The 25,055-nt window shown below is 53.7% G+C and overlaps 1 protein-coding gene across 1 annotated transcript in view; it reads right to left on the reverse strand.

Moving 5' to 3' along the window:
• The window catches only part of NOL6 (nucleolar protein 6), a 28,688-nt gene extending 17,439 nt beyond the window's left edge, over positions 1 to 11,249 (reverse strand). Inside the window, exons 1-20 of the mRNA XM_082783319.1 lie at positions 11,229 to 11,249; positions 10,878 to 11,108; positions 9,887 to 10,003; positions 9,454 to 9,633; positions 8,700 to 8,868; positions 8,290 to 8,424; positions 8,003 to 8,166; positions 7,733 to 7,853; positions 7,493 to 7,551; positions 7,257 to 7,358; positions 6,635 to 6,750; positions 6,095 to 6,272; positions 5,594 to 5,716; positions 5,016 to 5,164; positions 4,234 to 4,309; positions 2,356 to 2,496; positions 1,956 to 2,073; positions 1,581 to 1,735; positions 1,206 to 1,369; positions 625 to 777 (exon numbers count right to left, since the gene is read on the reverse strand). Coding sequence (XP_082639445.1) covers positions 625 to 777; positions 1,206 to 1,369; positions 1,581 to 1,735; positions 1,956 to 2,073; positions 2,356 to 2,496; positions 4,234 to 4,309; positions 5,016 to 5,164; positions 5,594 to 5,716; positions 6,095 to 6,272; positions 6,635 to 6,750; positions 7,257 to 7,358; positions 7,493 to 7,551; positions 7,733 to 7,853; positions 8,003 to 8,166; positions 8,290 to 8,424; positions 8,700 to 8,868; positions 9,454 to 9,633; positions 9,887 to 10,003; positions 10,878 to 11,108; positions 11,229 to 11,237 — 2,660 coding nt within the window. The 5' untranslated portion in view covers positions 11,238 to 11,249. The remainder of the gene's footprint in view (positions 1 to 624; positions 778 to 1,205; positions 1,370 to 1,580; positions 1,736 to 1,955; positions 2,074 to 2,355; positions 2,497 to 4,233; positions 4,310 to 5,015; positions 5,165 to 5,593; positions 5,717 to 6,094; positions 6,273 to 6,634; positions 6,751 to 7,256; positions 7,359 to 7,492; positions 7,552 to 7,732; positions 7,854 to 8,002; positions 8,167 to 8,289; positions 8,425 to 8,699; positions 8,869 to 9,453; positions 9,634 to 9,886; positions 10,004 to 10,877; positions 11,109 to 11,228) is intronic.
• Between the last annotated feature and the right edge of the window lie 13,806 nt (positions 11,250 to 25,055).

Genomic DNA, 25,055 nt, shown 5'->3' on the forward strand with positions numbered 1-25,055 from the left:
GATGCTGGCCAAGCTCACACTGTGCCTGCCTCGCTGCAGCACAACGTGCTCGCACAACGAGACATCTGGGAAGGTAGGGCTCTCGCTAGCAGGCTATTTTAGGAGACAAGTAAAGCTTTCCAGGCATCAGGCAATTACTCCTCCTGTTTTGGGGAAGGAAGCCGGATCCTGAGCACAGGTTAGTGTAACCTTTTGGCTCCGCATGGAGCACAAAGACAGCCTTTAACTTCATTTCACTCCCTCTGAGCTGTATCCAGCCCACCTGCCAGAGGCCAGAAAGCAATTGACCCCCAGGGATTATTTACCAACACACAGCTCCGTTCAGCTTTCAGTAGCTGACCTTCTGCCCTTCCCTCGGGAGTTCCTTCCAGGACAAACACGAGCTGCAGCCACCAGCACTGCTGTAACATCCCTCCCAGGGAACCCAGGAGGGCCAGCGTGCTGGCCCTCACCCCAGTTCTCCCACTGTCAGCCCTGGGATACAGAGCCCCACCAATCCTCAAGAAAAATTAAACACAGCAGCTGTACCACCAGCACCCAGAGGCCACCCCACGCCTCCTTCATCCCAGGTAAAGAAAAAGGCTTCAAGTTCCCACCAGGCCAGCTCGTGCTCCTCATCCTCACCTGGGTGGTGTGAAGGGGGCTGGGTGGAGGAAGAGAGAGGCCACGACAAGGTCCACACACTCCTCAGAGATGCTGTCACTCAGCAGCTGGGCGCTGACCCAGCGCTTGGCGAGCCGGCAGGAGCTGCCAAAGACGGGGTGCTGCTGCTGGAGCCTGCAAGAAGGCAGACAAATACCTGCGAGTGTTCAACAGACACATCCCAGGACCCAAAACACCCTTTTTGCATTCAGCAGGAGAGAAGAGAAGGATCAACACCTGCTGGAAACACGTGTCCAGCACCACAAGCACAGAACATACTGTGGGTGCTGAGATTTTAGAGGGAACAAAGTGGAAATGCTGCTACACATTCCCCTCTAATCATACTGCTCTTCGGTGTTTGTCTCCCCATGTTGGTGACCTTTGATGTGACAACAGGGACAACCAGCTCTCCCCTCTCCTTCCTCACCAGCTCACAAGGCGAGCTGAAAAACTACTTCCCACAGCAAGCTCCTCACCACACCACCACCCTCCATCATCAAAGGGCATCTCCACAGGGGCTCCTGGCCCCTTCCTGCCTGCCCCATGCCCTCTGCCTCACGTACCCGTGCAGGGAGCTGGTTAGATAGGGCCGATGCAACGTCTCCAGCTCCAGCTGCTGAGACTCCTCTGTGTCCTCGTACTTCACCATCCCTTCTGGGGTAACCACTTCCTTCAGGATCAGGGGCTCTCGGTGGTAGGCAACTTGGAGACGGAAAACATAGCCATCCTGGGATGGGGAGGGAAGCACAGGTCAGGCTTGGTGGCAATACAACCAGGCTGCTGTGCTCCGTGAACACATCAGTCCAGTCTTCCCATTCTTCCTGGTGGGCCTTGCACCTGAATCCCGGTTGTGATCACCTCCATAACCCCCTGCACGCCCCCCCCTACCACAGCACCCTCAGCCCACAGCTCTGGAGGAAGCCCCCACGCCCCCCTACCTTGTACACGTCCGTGTGGGTGACCGCAGGCCTGCAGATCAGCTGGTGCTGCTGCTGGAGGAGCTCGGCCAGCTGGAGGTGGAAAGCTGCCTTGATGCGCTTGATGGCTTCCTTGTCCTGCGGCCAGCGGCCGCTGCCTTCCATGTGGCAGATGACTGGATGCAAAGGGACAACAGGAGGCCAGTGAGCCCCACGCAGGGACGGGGTGCTCGCTGGGGGTGGCTGGGACTTAGAGGTTATGGCGGGGGAGCAGGAGGAGCTGGAGCTCTGGTCCCGCCTACAGGACACAAAGGCAGCGGTGACGGTGTCAGCATCGATGCTTCCCTCCGCTTCCCCCCCCCAAATCTTCTCCTGCTCACATCTCTCCCCACTTACTTTTCATAGGGGCGATGTAGGCTGGGCAGGGCTTCTCCTCCGAAGGAAGCAGCAAGCGCTTGGTCCTGATTTGCTTATGGAAGGAATAAATCGGCTTCATGGGAATAGGAGGGAAGACCTGCGAGACAGCAGCCACCAGGGCACTGAGAACAGGGAGCAGAAACCCCACAGCCCTGCACACGCCAGCCCCCAAACCTCCTGCCCCCAGCACAAAGAGCTTAGCAACTTGTGTGCTCAGCCCTAAGGGTGAGACAGCAGAGAGGAGACACTGCACCACCCCGAGGGCTCTCAGTGGCTACAGAAGAACCACTGATTCTTTCCCAAAACCCGAACAGGGCCAGAGGCTCCCCCAAACCCCTTACAAACCACCCCCACAGGGGCCGTGCCCAGGGACACTCACGTCGGTGTAGCGGAGGGCCGGGTGGACGCCCTGCACAGCCGTCACCGTCAGCGGCAGCCCCTCCAGGTTCCACAGCTTGCGGCTCAGGTCATCGTAGGAGCAGACGATGCTGACCATGGCCTCCTCGCCGGTCCCCGAATCCTGCGGACACACGGAGAGCACCTCTGCAGTTGCCTCTCCCACTTCTGTAGCACAGGTGCCCGCCCTGCCTCACTTGCAGCTAGCATTGAGGTCAAGGAGCTGGGACTTTTGTCCGAGAGCAGCACCTGACAGAGGTGCTCAGAAAGACAGGAAGGTGAATGAGAGAGGGAAGACCAAAACAAATCTGTCTGCAGCTCCCCAGCAGTTTCAGGCATCCCAGATGCATTTCAAGACAGAAGTGAAGTGATTTCCTGTTGCTGCCTTAGTGTCTTGCACAAGAGCTCTACTGCCAACTTTCTGCCTAGAAAAAGAGAAGCTAGGAGTGATTTGGGGGTAAAGAGATCACAAACTGACAAGGCAAGAGCTCTGCTGCTGCCTCTCATCTGGTTATTGGAGTGTCAGCAGAAGCAACAATTAACAAAAAGCTGCTCTGACTATGCTCTTAGCCAAGGCAGAAATGCAAAGCATGGCAAAAGCAAGGGCAGAAAATATCCAGATCATCTCAGGAACGCTGGGGAGCACTGAAAGAAGAACTGCTGCTGCCCTTGCAGCTTCCACCACCCTGAATCACAGGAGAAAAGCTTGAAATGAGGAAGAGACATCGCTGATGCTGAACAGCTCAGTTCAGACACAGATGAATCAAGTTGTGTGCATTTGGCCTGCCCAGGCTTTACAGCAGAGCAGCAGCACCCTCTGCAGGGCACACCACAAATGACAAACCCTGGCCCAGGGGAGGCTGCCTATCCCTAGAGCTAGCTGCACCACCCATCTCCCCTCATCCACCACATCCTTCCACCACCCCAGGCCCCCCGAGCTGCCTGCACATAAGCAGCTGGAAGAGCAGAGATGCCCCTGCCCACAGCCCTGCATGCAAGAGCAGATTTCTACTTCATTCCGCAAGGACTGGTTACAATCAGACTCCTAAAAGGCCCTCAGGACCTGAGAAGTGCATCCTCTCACCAATGGATTTTATCACCCCTGCTCATCCCAGGCTACCCTGCAGGGACATGGTGCAGAGATTTTGCTGCCTCACCACACAGCAAGCTGTGCAAATTAACATTTTGTCCAAAATCTGACAAGTGGCTCTGCCCAGACTGCAGCTGAGGCTAATTTCACATGGCTGAGCTGGACTTCAGAACGGCCCCCATGCAAGAGACTCTTTGGTAACATCTGTTCCCCTTAACTCTTAAGGAGAAAAAAGTTTCCTCCTCCATTTAACAACCAGGTAGAAGTCCCTGGTTTTACCAAATACCAGCAAAGTGGTGCCAAACTGCCCACAGCTCATCTCCAGGCTTTAAGTTTCCAGAAGCTGGAAAGAAGCACAGGTGGAGACATTTCCCAGCCTACAAAACCCATCTTTTTCTGTCTCAAAGTGACATTCTTTGTTTCAAGTGCACAATCAGCTGCAGCACTAGGGAGCATTAGGTATGCACGATCAGGACTCTGCACCAGGACAGGAAAGATCTTTCTCCTGGGTTTCCCAGGTGGATCTGCAGGATGAAGGCACAGGAGAGCCTGGCCAGTGTCCTGAAGGATGTAAGAGGTGAAAAGGTACAGATGGAACACAGTGGGACCACAACGTATCCTTAGATGATGCAGATGTAGTGCACACAAGCACCCTGGGAAGCACCCAGGTGCCTCAGGTCCACGCAGCAGAGATGACCTCCCTACAGCTCTTCCCATACCTCCCTTCCCTGAGAGAAGGAAACGCTCCCTGCATTTGGGGAGCAACTGTACCTGTTTCCCACTCTTGATCACAGAGTCCAGCAGCGCTCCTGCGTAGCAGATGGACGACTCAGGAATATCGGCGTGCCTGCATGAAGGGGGACAACAGAGCATTAGAGCCTGGGCTCCTCACCCCATCCACCCTGACACTGCTGGCTGTGCAGGTAAGGGTCAGTCCAATCCCTCCGCACAGAAAGGCCACAGTGAAGAGACCTGTATCTTTGTGCTCCTCCTGTGCCCAAATTAGCAACTCAAAGCAGCACAGCAACATGTGCAGCCTCAGAGGATTCAAAGCTAATGCTGCTAATGCAGTCTTTCCTCACAGAACCCCTCCTTGAGTCAGAATAAGAGGACCAGGCAACTTTTATTTTGTTTTCCCCTATGCAAGAAGGTCTCATTTTTAGCAGGTCTGAAATTCTACTGCACGTGCTCTTGGGAGAGCAAACCTCGTTAACTACCACAAGGTGTCAGCCAATTCCATGAAATATCCTGGGAGGAGAAGCCATTGAGACCTCGCAGCTCTGCCAACAATAAATAGTCAGGGGGATACTGGGACATGAAGGCAGGACATCAATATCTCCTTGCATCTTCTCCTACGAGGCAGCCAGCAGTATCCAGACCACAATGCTGAAATGACTTCCACATTTTACTTAGCTGAGGTGACCCACAGCCTCCCCAAAGCACAAGTCTGACGGCAGGATTACCACAGACACGGCGGAGAACAGGGAGAACAGCAACAGCCCCCCACACAGCCACACTTCACCCAGCCCCTGCTACCACTCGGTGCTACTTACAGCTTCAGCAGGTGCCTGACGATCTGCTCAGGGATGAGGCGTTTCTGACAGACAGTGCTGGCCTCCCACACCACTGCCTCGCATATGGTGCCATCCTGGAACCGCCGCAGCTCAGACTTCTCCCCCCAGAAGGTCCGGAAGTCCACAGCCTGAAGGGAGACATTGGCCAAGGCAGGCCATGGGCATGGGCCACTGCTGGGACTGGTCCAAGTGGTGCCGTGACTGCCAGCACCACCTGCAGCCACAGCAGGGCGCCAGCTCTGCTCCACTCCTCCGTTCCCTTAACCAAATGGAAGCCCCAGGATGGGTGGAGCAACAAGCTCAGGTCTCCCACTGCTTCTTCCACATCCCACACTCCCTTCCCACTCATCCCTGCTCGACCATTACCCTTCACACACCAAAAGGTCGTCATGTCACGTCACTGACATCTCACAGCCAGCACCAGCAGCCCAGCAGTGCCTTCATCCTTGACCCACAATGGTTTGTCCATAGCAGGCACCCAGCATCATGCATGGCATCCCCAAAACCACCAATGTCCCCCACCCACCACCACCCCACACGAGGAGAACTCCCCTCACCTCAGGGCGATCAGCTTGCGGTCCCTTCTCCAGTGTGCTGGTAGCAAACTCAGGAAGAAACAGGAGCCCAAATGTCAGGGGCCCGACATCCTTGTGCTTTGGGGGTTCAGCATCGATCGGCCACTGAGAGGAAACAGGGAACATGAAGCACGTGGAGAGATGACATTGCTGGAGCAGTGTCTGCCAGGGTAGATAAACCCCCTGCCACACACGACATGCTCTCAGGTGCCCAGATGCGCACGGACAGGGAAGGTCTTAACAGGCTTCCCAGTGAGAAAGCTGGTTGCCTTCACCTTGCCCTACTGCTGGGCCACGACTTCTACCTAGACCAAACATCCCAGCTGCACCTCGTGCCCCAGGTCCTACGTTCCCACACAAAGGGGACAGGCCCACCTCCTCCCCTGTGAGTAAAAACCCTCTCCCTGCACCCAACAGCGCCAAGAGGGATGTACAAGACCCCACAAGCAGCAAAGGATCGAGTGTCACTGCCCACTGTGTTACCTCAGGGGTCTGAGGCAAGGAGTGTGCCACGAGCAGAGCTCTTCCAGCCAGCCCACGGGCCAGCAGCGAGACAACGAAGGGAAGGGCTGCGGCCACGTAGTTCCCGCCGCGATCCATCAGCTCGTTCAGCAGCTCCATCTTCTTGCAGGCACTTTGCAGCTTGGAGACGTGCTTCAGGCTACAGGAAGAGAAAAGCCAGTCACACACCTCTGCCTCCTCCACCAAATCCCTTCTGAGAGAGAGATGCTAGAGGATGGGTAAAGCGAAGGAGCAGAGGGTCCGGGAACAGGATGGGGGCTACAAGAAGCACTGCACTTTGGCATCTCAGGCCAAAGCATTCCCACCCTCCTCCTGGGAAGCTACCTAGGCAATAAAAGTGGAAAGAACAAATGGAAGAGGCACCAACATCTATCCCAGAGCTAGCAGGGCCATCTCCCACCTGACAGGTCCAAATCCACACCCTGGTCAGAAACTAGAAGCAGCCCACTCCTCCCTGAAGAGGCTCCCTCAGCACCACCCCAGCAGCACGAGGAGACTCACTGGAAGACATGGTCAAAGGTTCTGAGCATGGGCTTTGGGGTCATGAGCAGCGCCTGGAAGCCATCCACCATCCTGTCATCCAGAATTTCCATGGAGCGCTTGGCTTCCAGCTGGACCTGAGCGAGGAGACAAAGCAGGAGCGTGAACAGGAGGGGAGGAGGAAACCAAATCCCTCACACAGCTGTGACCAGTGCCCCCCAGTAAGCCACAGCCTCCCCAGCTCTGTGGTCCCCAGCAGACCCCAAGGCTTGACGGCTTCCATCCTTATCTGCTGTTCACCTGACTGCGCACTATACTGCTGGCTAGACACCCCTCCTTGATGTCCCTGCCATCAAAGTGTTTTTTTCTGTTCCAAAACAATTTTTCCCTGCTGAACAGTTGTTTGGCTTCACCTGAAGGTGCCCACACATGGAGCAATAAATCCAGATCTTAAAAGCAATAAATCCAGATCTTAAAATTCACTCCTAAGCTTCAGAGCCAAGGAGAGGTGTTAAAAGCTAGAAATGCAGATCTGAACCTCCTCCCCACATCCAATGGCCCTCTCTGAGACACCCAACCACTCTGCGTGCCTCAGCTCTCTCCTAAGGCAGCATCCTAGGATGCCCTGACGACCTGCCGGTACCTGGTGGTATTTGCTAGCAGTCATATCCGCGCAGAGGTTCACCAGCCCGGAGGGATCCACAAAGACCACTTCAAACGCCTGGTGGAAGTCAGCCAGGGCAGGCTGGAAGAGCAGAGAAAGCCTTCAGAGCCACAGCACAGACACCAGAGCACCAACCACCACCTCGCTGCCATCCCACAGCCCCACACAGGGCACGTCCCTGCCCAGCAGCGCCAGCAGCACAGCCAGTTGCTCACCAGGGAGTCATCTGTGTCCTTCGCGAGGCTGATCCCCGTCACACTCAGGTCAGTGGTGGCTGTGGGCAAACAGGAACAAGTCGTGCTGCCATCTGCATCCCCTCCTGTCCATCCCACCCACAGGGGCTCAGCAGAGGGAGAAGAGCCCTAACCCCCTCCCCTCTTCCACTGCTCAGGCTTTGTGCAGAGACTCTGCTGACACCGAGCTCCCCCTGCCCTGAGAGGCCCCTGGAAACTCACCCAGGAACTGCAGGACGTTTCTCAGCACCTGGTACCCACTCATCACCCTGACGATCTTACGTTTCATCAGCAGGTACCCAACCAGCATGGAGACGAGGAAGCCGCTGAAGCACCCCAAGCCCTGTGGAAACAAGTCAACAGGAGCTCAGTGAGACACTAAAAGCCAAGCAAACCACCCAGTGGGGCCAAACCATCCCCCTTCCACCCCAGGAAGGGAGAAGAGGCCAAGGGCACGTTGGCCACATGAACAGAGCCCAGCCCAGCCCTCACCTTGCTGAGCTGCCTCTGGTTCAGCCACACTTTGAGAAGGGCGATGCCGTCCTTCATGCCCGGGAAGTCGGTGGCGGCAGAGGACAAGAACTGCAGGTGGGACAGCAGCACCGTGTCGCAGAGGATGGAGTTGTTGTAGTGTGGGGTGGGCGGCTCAGGGGCTCCTGTGCAAGGAGATGGTAACGTGTTGGATCCAACCACAAGCCTCCCACTCGCAGAGAAGGGCTGCAGCGAGCCCAGCTCCAGGTGCAACGAGCGGCCTCGTGCTCCCCCAGCCCAAGCCCTACCTTCTTTGGGGGCGCTCTGCTCCATGAACCAGGCTGTCCGGACGTTGTTCTTGCTAGGGTGGAAGCGGCTCAGCTTGAAGAAACCCGGGGCAGGACAGGCGTGAAGTCGCACAGTAACCAGCCTCTCGTCCTTGCCTGTAAGCACCAAAGGAGGGCAAAGGTAACAGGGAGCAGGGGTGAGGAAACCGGACAGTGCCAGACAGAGCTGTGTTTATGTAGGGTCTGCTTTCCCCCCTGAGGGTGGGCAAGCCAGCAAGGCATGGGGAGGAGGCTCAGGAACCATAGGAAGGGAAGAGACCTCAAAGGATGAGGATGGGTGAGGGATGAGGGGAGGGAGAACTGGGAGCAAAGCTGAGAAATGTATCACCAACTGCAAGGATCCCTCTGCTGGAGGAAGGTAAAGGCTCTACCTTGGGGCCTGAGGAGCAGGATGGGCTTGAGGTGGCTGCTGTTCATGTAGGCAAACTTCACGCTGCCAAAGAGCTTCTCCTTGGAGAAGTGGTGGGCAATGTGGGCCAGGTACAGAGCTCTCTTGCGGTGGTAGCGCTGGTTCAGGTTGTCTTTGTCCTGGAAGACTTCCTGCAAGGGGAGGGACAGGGGAATCTCAGCCCTCCTGCACACAGAGCCCAATTAAGCCCGAGGTACCACATCCACAGCTCCCCCCATCTCTGACACACAGCTACAACCCGAGAGAGCTCCAGGTCAGTGAGGAACGCTGCCCTGTTGCTGGTTCATCAGGCTGTAGGATCACGGAGAGGAGCTGTGCAGCCTAACAGGGCTTTGCATCTTCTCAAAGCCCATCAGAGCCACACTGGACAGCAACAGGAGGCAGCTCTAGGCCGGTAAGAGCCTGCAAATAAGAGGCTCCATCTAACACAGAGTTGGCAGCAGGGGCAGAAGTGCAATGGCACTGAAAGCTAGAGAATATCCTGCTTCCCCAGCAACATGGGAGAAGTTCAGCCCAGGCAGAGGGCACAAAGATCATCATGAGGAGCTAAAACCAAAGCCACTGAAACTCTGAACAGCATGAGCATTGAAGCCTCACCCCCCAGCTCCTCACAGAAGCTGCCACGCTGTGTGTCCGTGTCAGGAATCACGAGGACAGGGACAGGACCACAGGGGACAGGAGGAGATGGGGCTCAGCTCAGGCACAGCCAGACTCACCCGTGGCATGGTGACGGCCACGTCCACGTTGATCTCGGGCTTGATGCAGGTGCCCAGCAGGTAGCTGCCCACCACGCTCAGCTGGGCCGGGGGCAGGAAGCGGAACTTGCCCTTCACATCGAAAGGCACCTGCAGGAACGGCACCTTCACGTCCCCGGGGAGCCACGACTGGTCGGTGAGCTGGGGACAGGCAGGAGAAATAAAGGCTGTAAGCATCACCGAGAGCAGATGGGCACAGAGCAAGACCCCTCCTCCCACACAGCGCTGCCCTGAGCTGTCAGGCACCAGCACCCAGAACTTGAAGACCCCGCCAACGTAAAGCAAGGCAGTATTTTTTCTGTCCCTAAAGTTCCCATGGGGAACTGGCTCTGTCCTCAGCAGAGCCTGCTCCACACAGGGGCCTCGCTGCCTCCCCCAGCCCCCTGGGACCTACGTCACTTTCCGAGGTCTCCGGGATGGCGCTCAGCAGGCTGTTAATTTCATGGAGGAAGGCATCAATCTTCTTCTTCTTCGTCTCCTTCAGAGTAACCTCCTTCAGAAGTTCTTCAATCTGCAGGGGAAAGGGGACCGTGAAAAGCAGCTGCAACACTAGAACTGCACCACTGATGGTGAGAAGACAAAGAAGGCAGCAAGCTGAGCTGGACAACACCTGGGTCTCTGCAAAAACTCATCTCACAGTTGGAAGACCAGCCAGCCCACAGGCAGGAGCTCCTGCCCTCTCCTGTGAAGTGCTAAATGGAATTCAGCTCCATTCCACCGGCTTCTACATGAGGCCCAGCCATGAAAAGCTGGAATGACAGTCACGGGCTTTGCTCTCAGAAAGGTTTTTGCATGACAAAGTGCCAGCTCCAAGAGGCAACCCTGCAAGTTCACATCGTGAATGAGGTCCTAGAGATCCTGCTACCAAAATTAACAAGCAATCAGGAAATCGGAGGTGCTCCTTATAAAAACCAAAGGTGTGAGGGCCACCAGGCACTATTTATGTAGCACCCCCTCCTCACACAGGCTGCTTGTTTTCCTGGAACACAAAAAAACCCTCCTGTCCCATTCAAAAGTCTTGCAGCAGACGGGTGCACGTGGCAGTGTTACTCCCTGACAAGCAATCACCGCACAGCAGCACTCACACTCCCAACACACTGCAACCACCTGCTGGAAACGTTCAGCTTTAAAGCAGTAAATGAAGCAAAAAACTGGGGGTGGGGTGACAACAAGAACTGAGATCCCAAGAACACGTTGGAAGTCTCACGAAGCTTGGGCTTTGTCCCTGCCCCATGCCCGCTGTCCCCCAGCCCAGTTCCTGCAGGGGACAGGCCAGGAGGGCTCCGCAGCCTGCTCACAGCCTGGCGCTGCCCCCCAAAAACCTCCAAAATCCCCCCAAAACCCCTCAAAATCCCCCCGGAGCCCTCAGGAGAGGCAGATCTCACCTGCAGGCGCAGCAGGCTGGAGTGGAACAGATCCTCCGTCTCCTTCAGGCGGTTCAGCTCCTCGCTGCTGGGCGGCTCGTACAGCTCGGCCCTGCTCAGCCGCCCTGACGGGGCCGGGGCCGGGGCCGGGGCCGGGGCCGGGGCCGGCCTCTTCCTACCGCGGGCAGCGCCTCTCCCGGGGGTCTGCGAGCCCTGCTCCGCCTCCGCTGCTTCTGCCGGCTCCTTGAAGCCCTGCGGGGAGAACTCAGCATGGCCCCGGGGCTCGGGGCGCTGATCCCGGCCCCGCCGGGCGCCCTCGGCCCCCTCAGCCCCCCTCATGCCGCCCCCGGCCCCCTCAGGCCGCCCCCTCACCGCCATCATGGCCGCCGCCTCCTTCTCCTCAGCGCCCCGCGTGGCGCAGCGCACCCCGCTAGTGCCCGCCCGCCGCCCGCCCATTGGTCCGTACGCACTGCTTCGGGCTTCTGATTGGTCGGCTCCTCCTCCCGTCCCGCCCCCCCCGGTAAGTTTGTGTGAGGGGGGGGCGGCTCGTCGTCGCTTTGCGGCGGGTCGTGCTGTGGGGTGGGGAGGGGGGCAAAAAGGGGGCAGTTTGGGGTTTTTTGGGTTTTTGGGGGGTTTGATGGGGCTGAGGGCAGAGCTGTGGGGATGTTGTGGTCTGGTCTGGCCCCTCAGACGTCAAACCATATAGTCACAGAGTCACTAAAGGTGTTCCGCAAGACCAAGGCTGGCCCCAGGATGGTGTCCTCCAACCATCTCCCGACCCCCAATGTCACCCACTAGTCCCCAAGCACCACGTCCAGCCTTTAAATAAAAACCTTTAATGCCCCTACACACCCTAAAGTTTTCATGAACTTACATACAGTTTGCAACAAACCACCCCCAGTCACATCACTGCCACAGTCCCAGTGCCATGGGGCACCTTCAGCTTGGCTCCAGCCCTCTGTTGGTCTCCTTCAGCTTTGTCCATCTCTAAAGTTCTCCCAGAACAGGGTTTTGTGTGTTTTTCTCACATAATTAGTGTGTTGCTCCTAGTTCATCCTGTTGAAGTGCTCAGGCTGGTGTTTGCAGCTCTCTGCTGGTTCCTAATTTCCAAGCAAAACAGCCAACCCTTCCTCACAAAAATCATCCCACTGCGATTTTCAACCCAGCCTGGAGCAGGAGGCACCGTAACATTTTCACCTGAGCAGCTTGGTCCCCAAACAGCCCTAAAATCAAGGACGAGGGGTGACCCAGGGCCCGCTCTGATCTGCCTGGCAGACAGCAGAGATGGTTTTGCTCTGACCGCATGGATGGGCTGGGTGTAACAGCCCTGTCCTACCAAGTGGTGCCTCAGGTGGTTCAGGAGGAGCTGAGCGTGGCTTCTGGCACGAGGATTTCTGACCAAACTGAGTTACTGCAAAAATACTACGCCTGAAGTTTTCCACACACACAGAAAATAGCTTTGTTTCCCAAAGGAGTCAGGCCACAGGCAGCATTGCCAGTGTGCTCCCGGGAAGGATGAGCTCAGAGCAGCCAGGGGTGCACTACTTCACAGTTTGTCAGGGTGGGCATCCCACATGTAATCTGCAGAGAGCACAAGGCAAAACTGCAGAGCCCAGCTTGCATGGGGAAACTCCTGCAAGGCTAGGCAAGCAAGGACAGCTAGGCTGGGCTGGCTGCAGCCTACAAGTGGGTTACTGGAGCAGGAGAAATATTCCCTTTAAGATGGTGCCTTTGCGGAAACAGCTCCAAAACTCGGGTCCAGCTAGATTTGGGTTGTCAGGGTATTTGAAGGCCCATCCCATATGCGTCCCCTAGTGGGAGGTCACAGATTTGGGACTCAGGCCTCCACCAGTGCCTGGTTTTTGCCTTGCTGAGCCCTGCTTCCTCCTGCTACCACTGCATGGCATCTCTACCCAGCAAACCCCAGTGCTGAGTCCATGCCTGGAGCAGGGCATCATTTCCTTTTAGTAAAAGGGCTGCATCCCTCACATACCCATTGACAGAGGCATTTTTTGTTTATTATTACACCAAATCACTTCTTCCTCCATCTCATCAGCCCAGGTCAGGTCCCCTGGGTTTGCCCCACTGGTGGGTACACAAACATTGTTTGTGCATCTATGTGCACGTGCTCCCCCGCACTCCCTCGGATCCCGACATCACCTGCAAAGAATGACTTCCAGCTAGCACAGATGCCTAACTCCCAGCCAGTTTTGCAAGTAATTCTTGTGGACTGGCCCCGTGACTCTACTGAGCATGAATTACGGTGTCAGCTCCTACCTCAGCAGGAATTCATCCTCTGTGCTTCTGAAAGAAACAGATCTGGAGGAGTGCTCCTTCCTCACCTTCCCTCCCATCACTGATGTGCCAGAATCCCATGGTCCAGCTCCGCTCCTCTCCCATATTTCCATTTCCCTGTGTCCTGACCCCACGATTCACTGCCTGACACCTCTGGCTGCTGTGGGCATACCTGTGGGGTCGGGCCCCCTCTGATTCAGGGTGGGGGTAATTACAGCCCTGCTTGGCATTTTTAGGAGGGCTGGTAAAACTCGTTTAATCATCATTGCCCACAAGGTCATGTCCCTGTGCTGCTTGAGAGTGACAGGGGACAAGGGATTGTGCCACCAGGGAGCGAGCTGCAGCTGTGGGTGGGTGGCTGGGATGCCCACGGGTGTCACCAGTGGAAGTGCCATGGCATCCCCCTGTAACCCCCACCCCAAAACAGACTCCCTTTGAAAGCACATACGTACACACACAGCATATACACTTACATATACATACACACGTGCTGTCCCGGGGCGGCCCGGCCAGCCCTGCAGCAGTGCAGGTGACGCCTTTCCTGCAAGAGACTATTTAACAAGGTATTTCAGCACCTGGCGAGTCATTAATTACGCCCCATTCTTAAATGCTAATACTAATAATCATCATCAAAAATTACTTCACAGCATGCCACTCCCTGTGCCCGCCCTCACAGGCGCTGTGCGCCTTCCACAACCACCTCCCACTTGCCCAAAAAGCCACAGGATCCTCTGTCTGGCCGTGCCCTGGCCCCACACCCGGGAATGGGAGGGATCTGTCCCCTGGCTCCATCCCCTGGAGCCTGGCAGTTTCCTTGGTGTGGTGTCCCTGAGCTGATGCTTTCCTAGGAGGTGCAGGTGGAGGGAGAGCCAGCATCAGCATGCCCCTGGGGAAATCCTTCGTCACCAGCAGCTGTCCGGACACCGCAGTCAGCACGGCATCTTACAAATGACAGAACTCCCCCAAACAACATGCATACTTCCTTAAAAACAGCTAAATTGCACTAAAGAAGCCATGACACAGCCCCTGGCTATCATCAGCTGTTCTCGGCCAAGTAACTCAAATACCTGACGCTGTGTCCTACCCCAAATCCCAGGAGGTCCATGGCCACCAGCCCTTCCCAGGGCAACCACAGCCCATCTCTTTGTTCCACCCAGATAGAAACTGCGCAGGGGCACACAGCCTCCTGCCACACTCCAGGATAAGCAGGAGGTACCAGAAATATCTCCCGTGAAATAACAGTGCTGGTGGGACCAATAACTAGGGCTGAGTTTCCTCCCATGCCTATTTGGGTTATTTCTGTTTCTGCCTGTTTCTTGCTGGGTTCACCCATGCTGGTGGAGCAGGGCTGTCCTCTCAAGGTGACTTTTCCCCTGGGGTGTGAAGAGGGCAGTGGCAGCACCAAACCACAACAGGGATCTCTGGTGTCCAAATATTGGGATTTGCAGGAGATTAAAGGGGGCTGGTGTTGCCCACCATACCATTATGTTTTGCAAAACAAAAAGCCTGGTGCTCATTTGTGGCCATCATTCCTAAGGTTGTTTATGGTTTTGGTTTTAGTTTTGGTTTTGTTTTTTTTAAGGGGACCCATGTGCCCACCTTTTTGTGCCACCGGCATGCAGGTACATAGAGGTGACACTGAGGAAGGGGACAGGGCCCCCAACCAAAACCAGATGGGCTAGGACATGGGGGTCCCGCAGCATCACCCACAGATGTCCCACACTTCCCACAGGCAAAGCCAGCTCCTGCCTGGAACACTCCCCACCAGAGCTTTGCATCCAGCCCCTGACCCCCTTGGCCACGCCATGGCCACAGAAAGCCATGGTCTGGCCACCCAAGGACCTTGCTTCCTCTCCTGGGAGAGGTGGGGACTGTTTTCTCCCCACAGAAGCTGCAGTTCACTGTGGGATTAAACAGGCCTCTGTTCTTTCTAAAGTCATTTCTAGTTCCTTTTTAAAGTAATTTCAAGTGCCCAGCCCTGAGTCCCCCTACAGTGACAGGCTGAAGGGCTCAGGTCTCTATAGGGAGGACGGGCTGCTGGTCCCCTGCTGCGTCTCACCAGCACCCCTGTCACACATGACATGGCAGGATGGTGACCTGCTTCAAGAAGTCTCACCTGCCCACTCTGCTGGAGCACACACTGCAAATCTCAGCATCAGCAGTGCAGGAGCTGTGCGAGGTCCCCGGCACCGGGGTTCAGGATCCCACAACATCCAGAGCCGTCCCAAGTGGGTTGTGCTCTGGGAGAGTGTGTTACATGCTCCACTTACAAACAGAAAAAAAAAATACCCAAAAGGTCATAAAATTAGAGAGGGCTTAAATAATCCATACATACTGATTGTGACTTAAATAATCCATATGTACTGGTGGTGACTGCCCGAAGCCAGCAGCTCCGACAGCTTTATCGCAAAACTTGGGTGACCTGAATTGCACAAAGAGAGCTGATGGCAAGCTCACACATTTCATAGCACACTAGCAGCATCTGCCTCCTTTTAAATTGCCTGTTTGCTTTTTGCATAGATGGTTTTGCGTCCTTGTTTTTATTTTCTGCTTGCTTTTGGCTTGCTTTCTGTGACAGGCTAGAGAGCAAGTCTGCCTGATTTCCCTGCTGTTGCTGTGGGCTTTACACATAGCAACAGGGAGGAGAAACCTTTCCTTTTTTTTTTTTTTTTTCTCTTTTTCCTTTTTCCTTTTTTTTTTTTTTTTTTTCTGATCCGAAGAAACAACCTGCAGCCTCCAAAAATCACACCAGGGACACCAAGGGAGGGGAAGGACCCGTGAAGCTCGGACCTCTCACATTAGTGCAATGCGTTGTCAGTGATGTTTTTTTTGCCACGATCCCACAAAAACAGCCCTCAGCAATCTCCCTCCAGCAGAATATTGCTCCATTAAAAAAAAAAAAAAAAAAAATCAATCTCCAAGGCAGCTCCTGAGACTGGATGTAGTGGAGAGACCCAGGAACATGCAAATGTGGCATTTATTTACCCATGGCTTAAACCTCCCAGTGCCAAGGCACCCGGTGCCCCCTCCATCCCTCCATCCTTCCCTCATTTCAAGTGGCACTGGCTGTCATGGGGCTAGGAAGTGCAAACAAAGCTGAGCTGGAGCGAACAGTGCCAGGGCAAAGGGACCACCTGGGCAAGAAGGGAAAACATTGGCAGGGTGAGGGTGATGATGATGATGGTGACTTGCACGCCTAGCTCAGATTGAACCAGTCTAGTTCTTTTTGTCTTTGTCCCAGCTCCCAATGGCCCTTCAAGACCACTGTGCCCCATCCTCCTCGTTCACCCCATGGGGAAACTGAGGCAGAGCAGTGGCAGGCTTTGCCAGGGTGCAGGAGAGCTGAGCCAGGGCTGGCACGGGCAGTCAGGCAGCTCCCTCGCAGTTCCCATTCTGCTCTCGCTTCCCACGGAAACAGAGATGATGCAACCACGCTGCCTGTCGCTGCCAGATCCCTCCTTGTTCCTTTGAACCCACGGAGACAGCTTCACCCCCAGATGCTGGCCTTTCAGAGGTGCTCTGTGGGATCAGGCAGCTCAGCTGGGAAAAGGACCCAAATTGGACCAAACTCATTACTAGCCACTGGAGGGTCCAGACAAGAAGGTGCTAGCAGACACCAGGCGTGAAAGCTCTGCCTCTGCAGAAACAGTTGGCAGCAGTCCTGCGGGTGTGGAGGCTCTTGTCATGGGTTCTTGTTCCCCACAGAAACCCTAAAACCCCCAGAACAGCAAGTGCCACTGTTCTGTGTGCTCTGCTATCACTCAAGGGTTTTTTGTGTCCTGTGTGTGTGAGCAAACAAATTGAGTTGGGTTCCCCCAGTCATGCAGTCAAGTTTAGGACAGCAGTAGCACCCAAGGGATAAAGCACAGACAAGGGACAATTTGAAGTCACCTTGGTGGTGACATCTCATTTTGGGTCATTTTCTTTGATTTGTCTTTTAGACAATCCATGGAGGTGCACCTGAAACTCATGGTGCTTGTCATGAAAGGGATGGAGACCAAAGGGAAGCTGTCTTCAGGTGATCCTAATGGCTTAAGGTCTCAGCATCCATAGAAGGGACAGCTGTGCAGGATGGGACTCTCCTGTCCCCCAGAAATGTGCATGGGAAACATTATGGTAGAGCCTGTAAAATAATGAAAGGAAGAAAGCACTTGGGTAGGAAAGAATTGCTCATCACCTCCTCCAACATGAGGATAAGGGCATCAAAAAACCTAGTAGGAGGCAGGATCAAAGCAAGCCAAAGGAAATGACTTTGCACCCAAACAGGCCATTAGACTGGGAAGCTGTGTGCCACAGGATGTTGCAAATGCTTAAAATTCACTCAACTTCAAAAATAACCAAATAAATTCACAGGAGAAAAATCTGCTGAAGACTATTACATACAAAGACACCACTGACTCAGGGACTCTGAGTCACCAAAAATTGTCGGAGGTCAGGGAACTATTCTGGGGAAGTATCGCACCTTCTGACATCCTTCCATGGTTGTCCAAAGGTGAATATGATGAGAGGTTTTGATGAGAGGTACTGGTTTTGATGGATCATTTCTATAGCCAAGAAAATGAAGGTGATTTTTTTTCGGGGCTGGTTGTGATTCTCTTCTCTCCCCACTTGCCATTGCAAATGCCTCCCTGTAGTGTAAGAGGAGCCGGGATCAGGTAACCGCAGGCGGTGAAGCGGTCCCAGTTGCCCAATACTGAAACACCACGTCGGCCCTGATAAGTTTGTTATCCACTTGCATGAATCTGGCCCTGGAGCTTAGCCCAGCATGGCTGGATGGGGCATAGAGCCCATGGGGATGACCAAGGGAAGCCTTTCCAAATAAACAGAGCACACAGACAGAGAGATGCTCTGTAAGGGGTGAAGAGCTGGAAGAGCAAAGTGATGCCGAGGGATGAAGGACTCTCTCGTGCACCAGCAAAGCCCCAGCAGTAGGGCTAGGACAACAGGGTGGCCCAGGACATGATCTGGCTGCAGAGGTCTGCAAGCATCTCCCGAAGGGTGGGGAGAAGAGATAGCACCAGTGGGAGCCACTTGGGCAAGCTCTGGAGATAGGGGAAGGGGGGGAAATCACACGGTGCAGGGCCTTGATAGAGCACCAGCTGCCGACACACCGAGCCTGAAGGCTGCGAGATAAGGCGAGAGCAAAAGGAGACCTGCCCGAGACCTGGCGGTGGGAATTTCCAAATCTCCCCTCTCATTCCTCTGCTGCAGAACAAGATAGAATCACATTGAAATGAATCGAAACAAATCGAAATGAATCGAATCGAATCAAATCGAATCGAATTGAATCAAATCGAATAGCTCAGTTGGCAGGGACCTACCAAAGCAGCTGAGTGCAGGTGCCAAAGCACTTGAGGGCTAAGCAGAAGTCGAAGCCTGGACACGAGGTTATAATCCAAATGCCTCTTATTACTATTATTTATTAATCATTAGAATATTAAGAGTAATAGGAAGGTATTTTCATTGTGCCTTTGTATCAGACGCTTTGACAGCTACCACAAATTTTCATCCAGCAAGTGGATATGAGGGAAGCATGTACGTATACATATTTTATACTATAGGAAAGACGTGATGTTGATGAGGGTAAATGAAATGGAGGGTAGGCGGCAGAAGCAAACAGGAGAATGAATGGGACAGTATTTTCACATATATGAAGACAAAAAGAGCAAAATGTCTTATAACCACGTCAAGCCCAGCTGGGGGTGGCTCTGGAAGAAACAGATTTATCCCATTAAAGGACAAGTGAGGCATGATGTTACCAAACTCTCCCTTCTAATTTCTGTTGCTCATAATTGATCAGGTAAATTAAAATATGCCTCACTCTAGGGAAATCTCTGCTTTTCTGAAGCTGAGCACGTGTTGTGCTGCCAAGGGAAGGAACTGAGTGCCCTGGCAATGCTCACCAGCATTGCACTTAGAAAGAAGAAGAAAAAAAAAAAAAAAAAGAGAGAGAGGGAGCTCTATTAAAAATGGATGCCAAGAGAAGAGCACATTTGAGAAGGAGAAAAGCTTTTATCCGAGTTGTGTGCCCTTTGCAGTGTTTTTGCTGCTTCTTTTCAACAGGAGGGATTCGGTCCCTGCAGGATGCTCGCTGCTCCGCGTGGTTCCCTCTTTGCAGCCCCTGCTTGATGCAGTTTCCCCCCCAGCTCGGTTTGCTTGCCTTTTTTTGGGTCCCCCCCGCCAGCCAGCAAGTACATTCAGAGGTGTTTTATTTTCCCCAGGGCGAGAGCAAGGAGAGGCCCCTCGATGCTCTCGGAGACAAGGACAGCGTGGACCAGCCAGGGCTGGGCTGCAGCCAGCTCAGCCAGCTGAACGCCTCCCCTGCGGTGTGAGGGAACACATCGGCCTCTCTCACCTGCTTCCCAGCCTCCGTCAGAGGCAAGAACAAGGGCACTGGGGCTTGCAGCAGCTGGGCTGCGGAAATGAGGGTCTGGATGCAAAGGCTTGGGTTGGCTCCCTCCTCCGCACCCTTGGGACACCCATGCAAAGATAAAAGCAAAGCTGTCTGAGGTAAAATACTCAGCCTGATAGTTTTGGCAGCACCGGAGCCTTCTCTGCCTTCCGTGGAGGGAACCAGCCCTGGTGAGCGCCCAGATTGGGCATGCATCCTGGCACTGGTTCCTTCCACACTCTGCCAGCCCTTGAATCCACAGCAGAGGTTCAGAGATGGAGAAGAACCCATCCTGCAGGCCAGGCAGGGGACCCTGAGGATGCTGAGAGGTGCTAGGTGGGCCAAGAACATGGGATGTGCAAAACCCACTCTGCACCCAGAGCTTGGAGTTGGTGTAGCCAAAGAGTTTGCTGTAGGATGGAGAACCACGGTGGTAATTCATGGAAATGTCCTGGCAGGAAAACAAGTCTGGAGGAGATTTACCTGCCCCTGGGGGTAGCTGTAGATGGGGAGTGAGGTAGCAATGCACTTACAGGGCACAGCCACCTTCTGCTCCACACACTGCTCCCCCAAGGACCCTCTTAGAGAGGGTCCTCAGTCCTTAGTAGGACTCAGCACCCCAGCCACATCCAGACAAACAGGGCAGGGACATCACAAGGGTGTCCCCAGGGTCTGCAAGAGCCAAAGGTGCTGGTGGAGAAAGTTGGGCAGACACCTCATATCCCAGCCACCATAGGGCACATGGGGTGCAAGGGAGATGGTGAGGCCAGGGGTTCAACCTCCAGCTGTTGCCTCCTGAGCCCTTGTCCTTGCAAGCTTGTGATCAGGCCCCTGTCCCTTCATGGCCTTCTCATCAGGCTGCATGAGCACTGCTCTCCCAAGTGGACAGCACTGGAGGGTTTAGTCCATGTGAGATCAGACCAGTGGTTTTCTGGTTGATTTCTTTTCCAGACCCCTTAGAAGCTCTTCCCAGATTTGCAAGGGACTGCAGGCCCTGGGGTGAAGATGACTGCACCGTTCAGCGCATTCAGGCCAGGCAGCAAGGCTTCTCCAGACTTGTTCGCTTGTTTGGGAAATTTGCATTAATTACCTTGGTGGTGATTCAGGCTCTTGCGGGAATGTTCAGACTCCTCCCAGCCACGCATGGACGCACGGAACAGCGTGCAGGGCCATTGCAATGATCCTCCTCTATGTCCAGCCCAATGCTTCTGAGCTGGACTTCACACCCCCCACAGTGTTTTCCAGAGCTCACAGTGTGCTCATGGGTGCAGACCAGTGAGATACTGCATCTGCCATATGAGCCCTGCAAACACTTTTTAGAGAAACCTCTCATTTTAGGAATTAGGAGGTGGAGTCTCTAAGGGAACACCTCCTGACCCGTCTCTGGACCTTCGTGCCCAAGGGAGTCTCTCAGACATTTGGCCACCCAAGACTGCTGCTTGTGCCTGGGGCTTGTTGCTTATGCTGCAGTTTGCTTTCCTTCTTCCGAATCTGTTCATATTTATTGTGGCAACAGTCAAGAAAAGGCCGAAAGGTCCTGGGCAAGACCTGAGCTGTGCATCCTCAGCTAAGCCTGACTAGCATTGCATTTTCATGGAGCTACTGTCAGAAGATGACCCCATCTTCCCCTCTGTGCCTTCACACCCACCCCTCTCACCTCCTGCTTCTGCAGCTGCCATTTGCTTCAAGCTCTCCGTCTGACAAAGTGTGGATGGCCAAGCAAAAGCTACAATATATGCAAAGAAAACCAGAGGTCATTAACTGCAGGGAAATCCAGCACTTACTGGGTGCATTGCCATGCTGCAGCACAGGCACGGGACTGATGCTGTTCTGAAGGTGGAAGTCGGGTTTGACAGACTCAGGAGCCCACCAAGCAGCCACCCCATGGGCTCTGGCCCCTTTCCCTCCTCTCCCAGCCCAGATCACTTATCCCCAGGACCAGGGATACACAGGTCTGATGGCTACCCACCTTGGAGGAAAGGTCAGTCCTTCTTCAAGGAACCTAAAAGTCCAGCCCCCAGCACAGAAACTGAACCGCATGGACACCTCAGTTACATTCCCATCAACAAAGTGTCACACCCCTCACATGGCTGCTTGGGAGAGCAGAAATCAGATCAGGGAACTCTGTGGACCACAACACTTGCCAGCACAGCCAGACGGTCCAGCAGACTCAGTTATTTCTGCACACCAAGCCCAGAACAGGAGGTGTAAGATGACCAAACAGTGGGTTACACAAACTCTTTGGAAATGCAGAACACTGTCTGACAGGCATAAGGTCACAGCCGTCACACACGCACCCACCCCCAGGCCCGGGAATCACAGCTGAAATAGCATTGTAATGTGCTTATAATTTATTCATCAGCTGAATGAGAGCAGCAGCAGGCATTTTCATGGCACTCTTTTATCAAACCCCTGTGATGGACTTCATCCATTTTAAAAGAACAAACTAGACCAGAAAGGGGAAAAAAAAAAAAAAAAAAAAAAAAAAAAAAAAAAAAAGACAACTTTATTCCATTCAAATTTAAACAAGCAGGAGAAAGGGCAAATCAAATAGGATAAAAAAAAAATACTGAAGACCTTCTCTTCCCTTCATTTTTCCTTTGCTTTGTTCTGAATCTTTCAAACTTTGCATTTCTCTGCTGGTGGCTACTTTGACGCATGAGGCTCCTGTTAACCCAGATGCCGCTGACTGCCTATTGAAAACATCTCTTCATCTCTGTGATGAGTTCTGCCTGAGGATCCGTTTGCCCCATTTTTAGGTGAAATAGAGCTAAAAGGTGAACTGTGGACAGACTTTTATCCTCAGAGATTCACAGTCACTTCCCCTGAGCACTTCGGCCTGTTTTCTGAACCCAGGCCATATATAGGTGAGGATTGCACATTGATTCCTCTCACAAGATGCTTGGGGAGTTAATGGGGAAAAATTTTCTGTGAAGCACGGCTGGAGACCTGCACCAGCTGACAGCACTTCAAGGAGGAGATGGAGGAAATAATCTAGTCCCCACACTGTCTTCTTTGTACTCACAGTCACCTGGAAGAACCAAGGTACGAGTTGGGGTAGGGGAGACCTAAAAACAACAAGAAAGAAAGCAAGAAAGATAACTGGGAGGTGAGGCAAGCCTAGAAGCAAGCTGATCCCCAATTTGTGGAGTTTGAAGGAGCAGGTTGAGCAAATAGGAAGCACTGGTTGGAAGCACTGGTCTGGGCCCGCTTAGGACAAGCGGATACTGCCATGGTGCAGGAAGGCAACAAGGTGGACCTCCATGCATCCTGCACTGTTTCCAAGTCCCACAGTCCTCGAGTCCTTGGTTTGAGGTACAAAGTACTCCTGGGGATGACAAGTGGTTCTTAGGGCAGCAGAGCAGAGCTCCTACCCCTGCCTGACCTTCTCTATCACAACAGCATCCATCTGACAGCATTCAAGCCCAAGTTGGGTCCCTGCCAGTGCCTCGCCAAAGCAGAGGAGCAGAGCAGGGAGGAGGCAGCAGTAGAGGAGATGGCTTCGTGTTTTAGCTTAGTCTGGTCCTGTTCCCCGGAGGAAGTCGCAGATGTCTCATCCTCAGAGCCACTCAGGAAATAAATGGGATAAAGCTCTGTAGAAAATCATGCGAGTTGATTGCACCCTGGGATCTGAGCAGCGTAGGGGGGTCCTGCCCTCTTTTCCCACCTCTTGTCCCCTCTCTCTGCCAGCTCACAGGGCAGTAACCCTCCAGTGTGACACCGAGGCAGCATTCACCTTCCCAAAGCTCCCGTGGCAGACTTCTGCTGTTGCTAAGCAGAGTTAACTCTCAGTTTGTCGTTGTTCATGAATGCGGTGCTTAGGAAGGAGGAAAGAGAAGAGGAAGAGAGATATTAAATACAGATGATGAGAACAAAGCAGAAAGGGCTTGAAGAGAAGTTTTCATCTCAGATTTACTTAAGGCACCAGTGGCATCCAAGGTCCAGTTTACAGAGACCAGCTCTTTGTCTGGGAGCTGGATTAATGGCATGTGTAGCCTTCTCCTCTGCTGCTGAGGCTTCCTTCCTGGAGCCACACATCCCTACATCAAACCCTATTTCACCTTTTCTGAGGCCAAAGAGCAAAGCTGTTCCTTCAGGAAAAAATAAATAAATAAATAAAATGGAGAGAGAACAAGTTTGAGGCAGAGCATACCACACAGAGAACCCCATGTGCTGGCATGCAGTGCCTGTCCGTGGGAGAGCAGTGCCCAGGTTTCCCAACACTCCGTTTCTTCGATTGGTTCTATTTCCTGTGATAAGTGGATGTTTTTGTAAAAGAGAAAAAAAAAATGGGAGAAAAAATCAGTATTCCCTCTAAAAGCAGGCCTGATGGAAATTTTTCAGCCTGCCCTATTGAATACACCAGGGTTTTCTTTACTTTCTGCCTTGCATGATTACCTCTTTCGTTAACATTCGAGACAGGCAGCAGGTGGAGATAAGTCCTGAATGGTGACAAACTCTGCTTCTCCCATCCTTCCCACCATTGAGTTGGTTCAGCCTGCATTGGAGGCTGGCTGCAAGGAAATCTCTTTCAATTACCACAGAAATAGGGGCAAGCACTATCCCAAAAGGGTTTGGCTCCAGCTGTTCAGATCACCCCTATATTGTCCTCTGGGCAAAGCCACATTTCTTCAGAAGCTGGGAAATGGTGTTAACGAAGCAGCGCACGAAAATCCTTGCACTGTAACATCAGTGGGAAAGGGCACGGTGTGGCTCTCCAGGTTGGGTGCTTCCCTGGACCCATCCGCAATGAGAGCAGGGCATGTGGAGGGGTGGCTGGAAATGGGCGCTGAGTCATTTGAGAACGATATTGTCCATAACATTAAACCTGGACATTTGGGAGGTGGGGATGGAGGCATAAATGGGGCTGATAGGGTTTGAGGAGCAGGGAACAGTAATGAGGCAGCTGGGAGGGGGCTGTTGGGTTGGAAAGAAGTGGGATGAAGCCAGAGACTCGTTGCAGATGGATGGGACGTGACAGGCAGAGCTGAAATGCTTTCTCTCACTGCTGAGAGCACCGTGCCTGCAGCCCTTCCAGATGTGGCCCAGATGTTGAGGCACTAAGAAGGGTAGCCAAAGCCAGCAGTGATGGAAGCACCTGCCACCAAGGGAGCACTCGGCTCCTGGCCCACATGTCCTGCCAGTCAGCCTGATCCCGTATCATCAAGACGTTAACTCCATCAACCCAAGATGTAAATAATATGGGACTGAGCTCCTGGCAGAAAATATTCCCAGCATGACACAGCCTGACCTCTGCAGAGCTCCTCCAACAAACAGCTTCTCAGCCACGCAAGCAAAGTGGAAGTGTTTGTGATCGAGACGTCCAGCCCACAGGCTGAAGGCGTGAGAACAGAATTAAACAGCTTTCTGCAAACCTGTGCCAGTGTTTTACAGCCACAGGCTCAGGACCAGGCACTAGTGCTGGCTACAGAGCATCTCTGGAGAAGGTGATGGGGGCCTCCTTGGGGAGAGCTGGAAGAGGTGGTGGAGTACAAGGAGAGCAGTGGCAGGAG

The sequence above is a fragment of the Aythya marila genome (assembly GCF_965140915.1).
Source record: "Aythya marila genome assembly, chromosome: Z".
NCBI classification, from domain to species: domain Eukaryota; kingdom Metazoa; phylum Chordata; class Aves; order Anseriformes; family Anatidae; genus Aythya; species Aythya marila.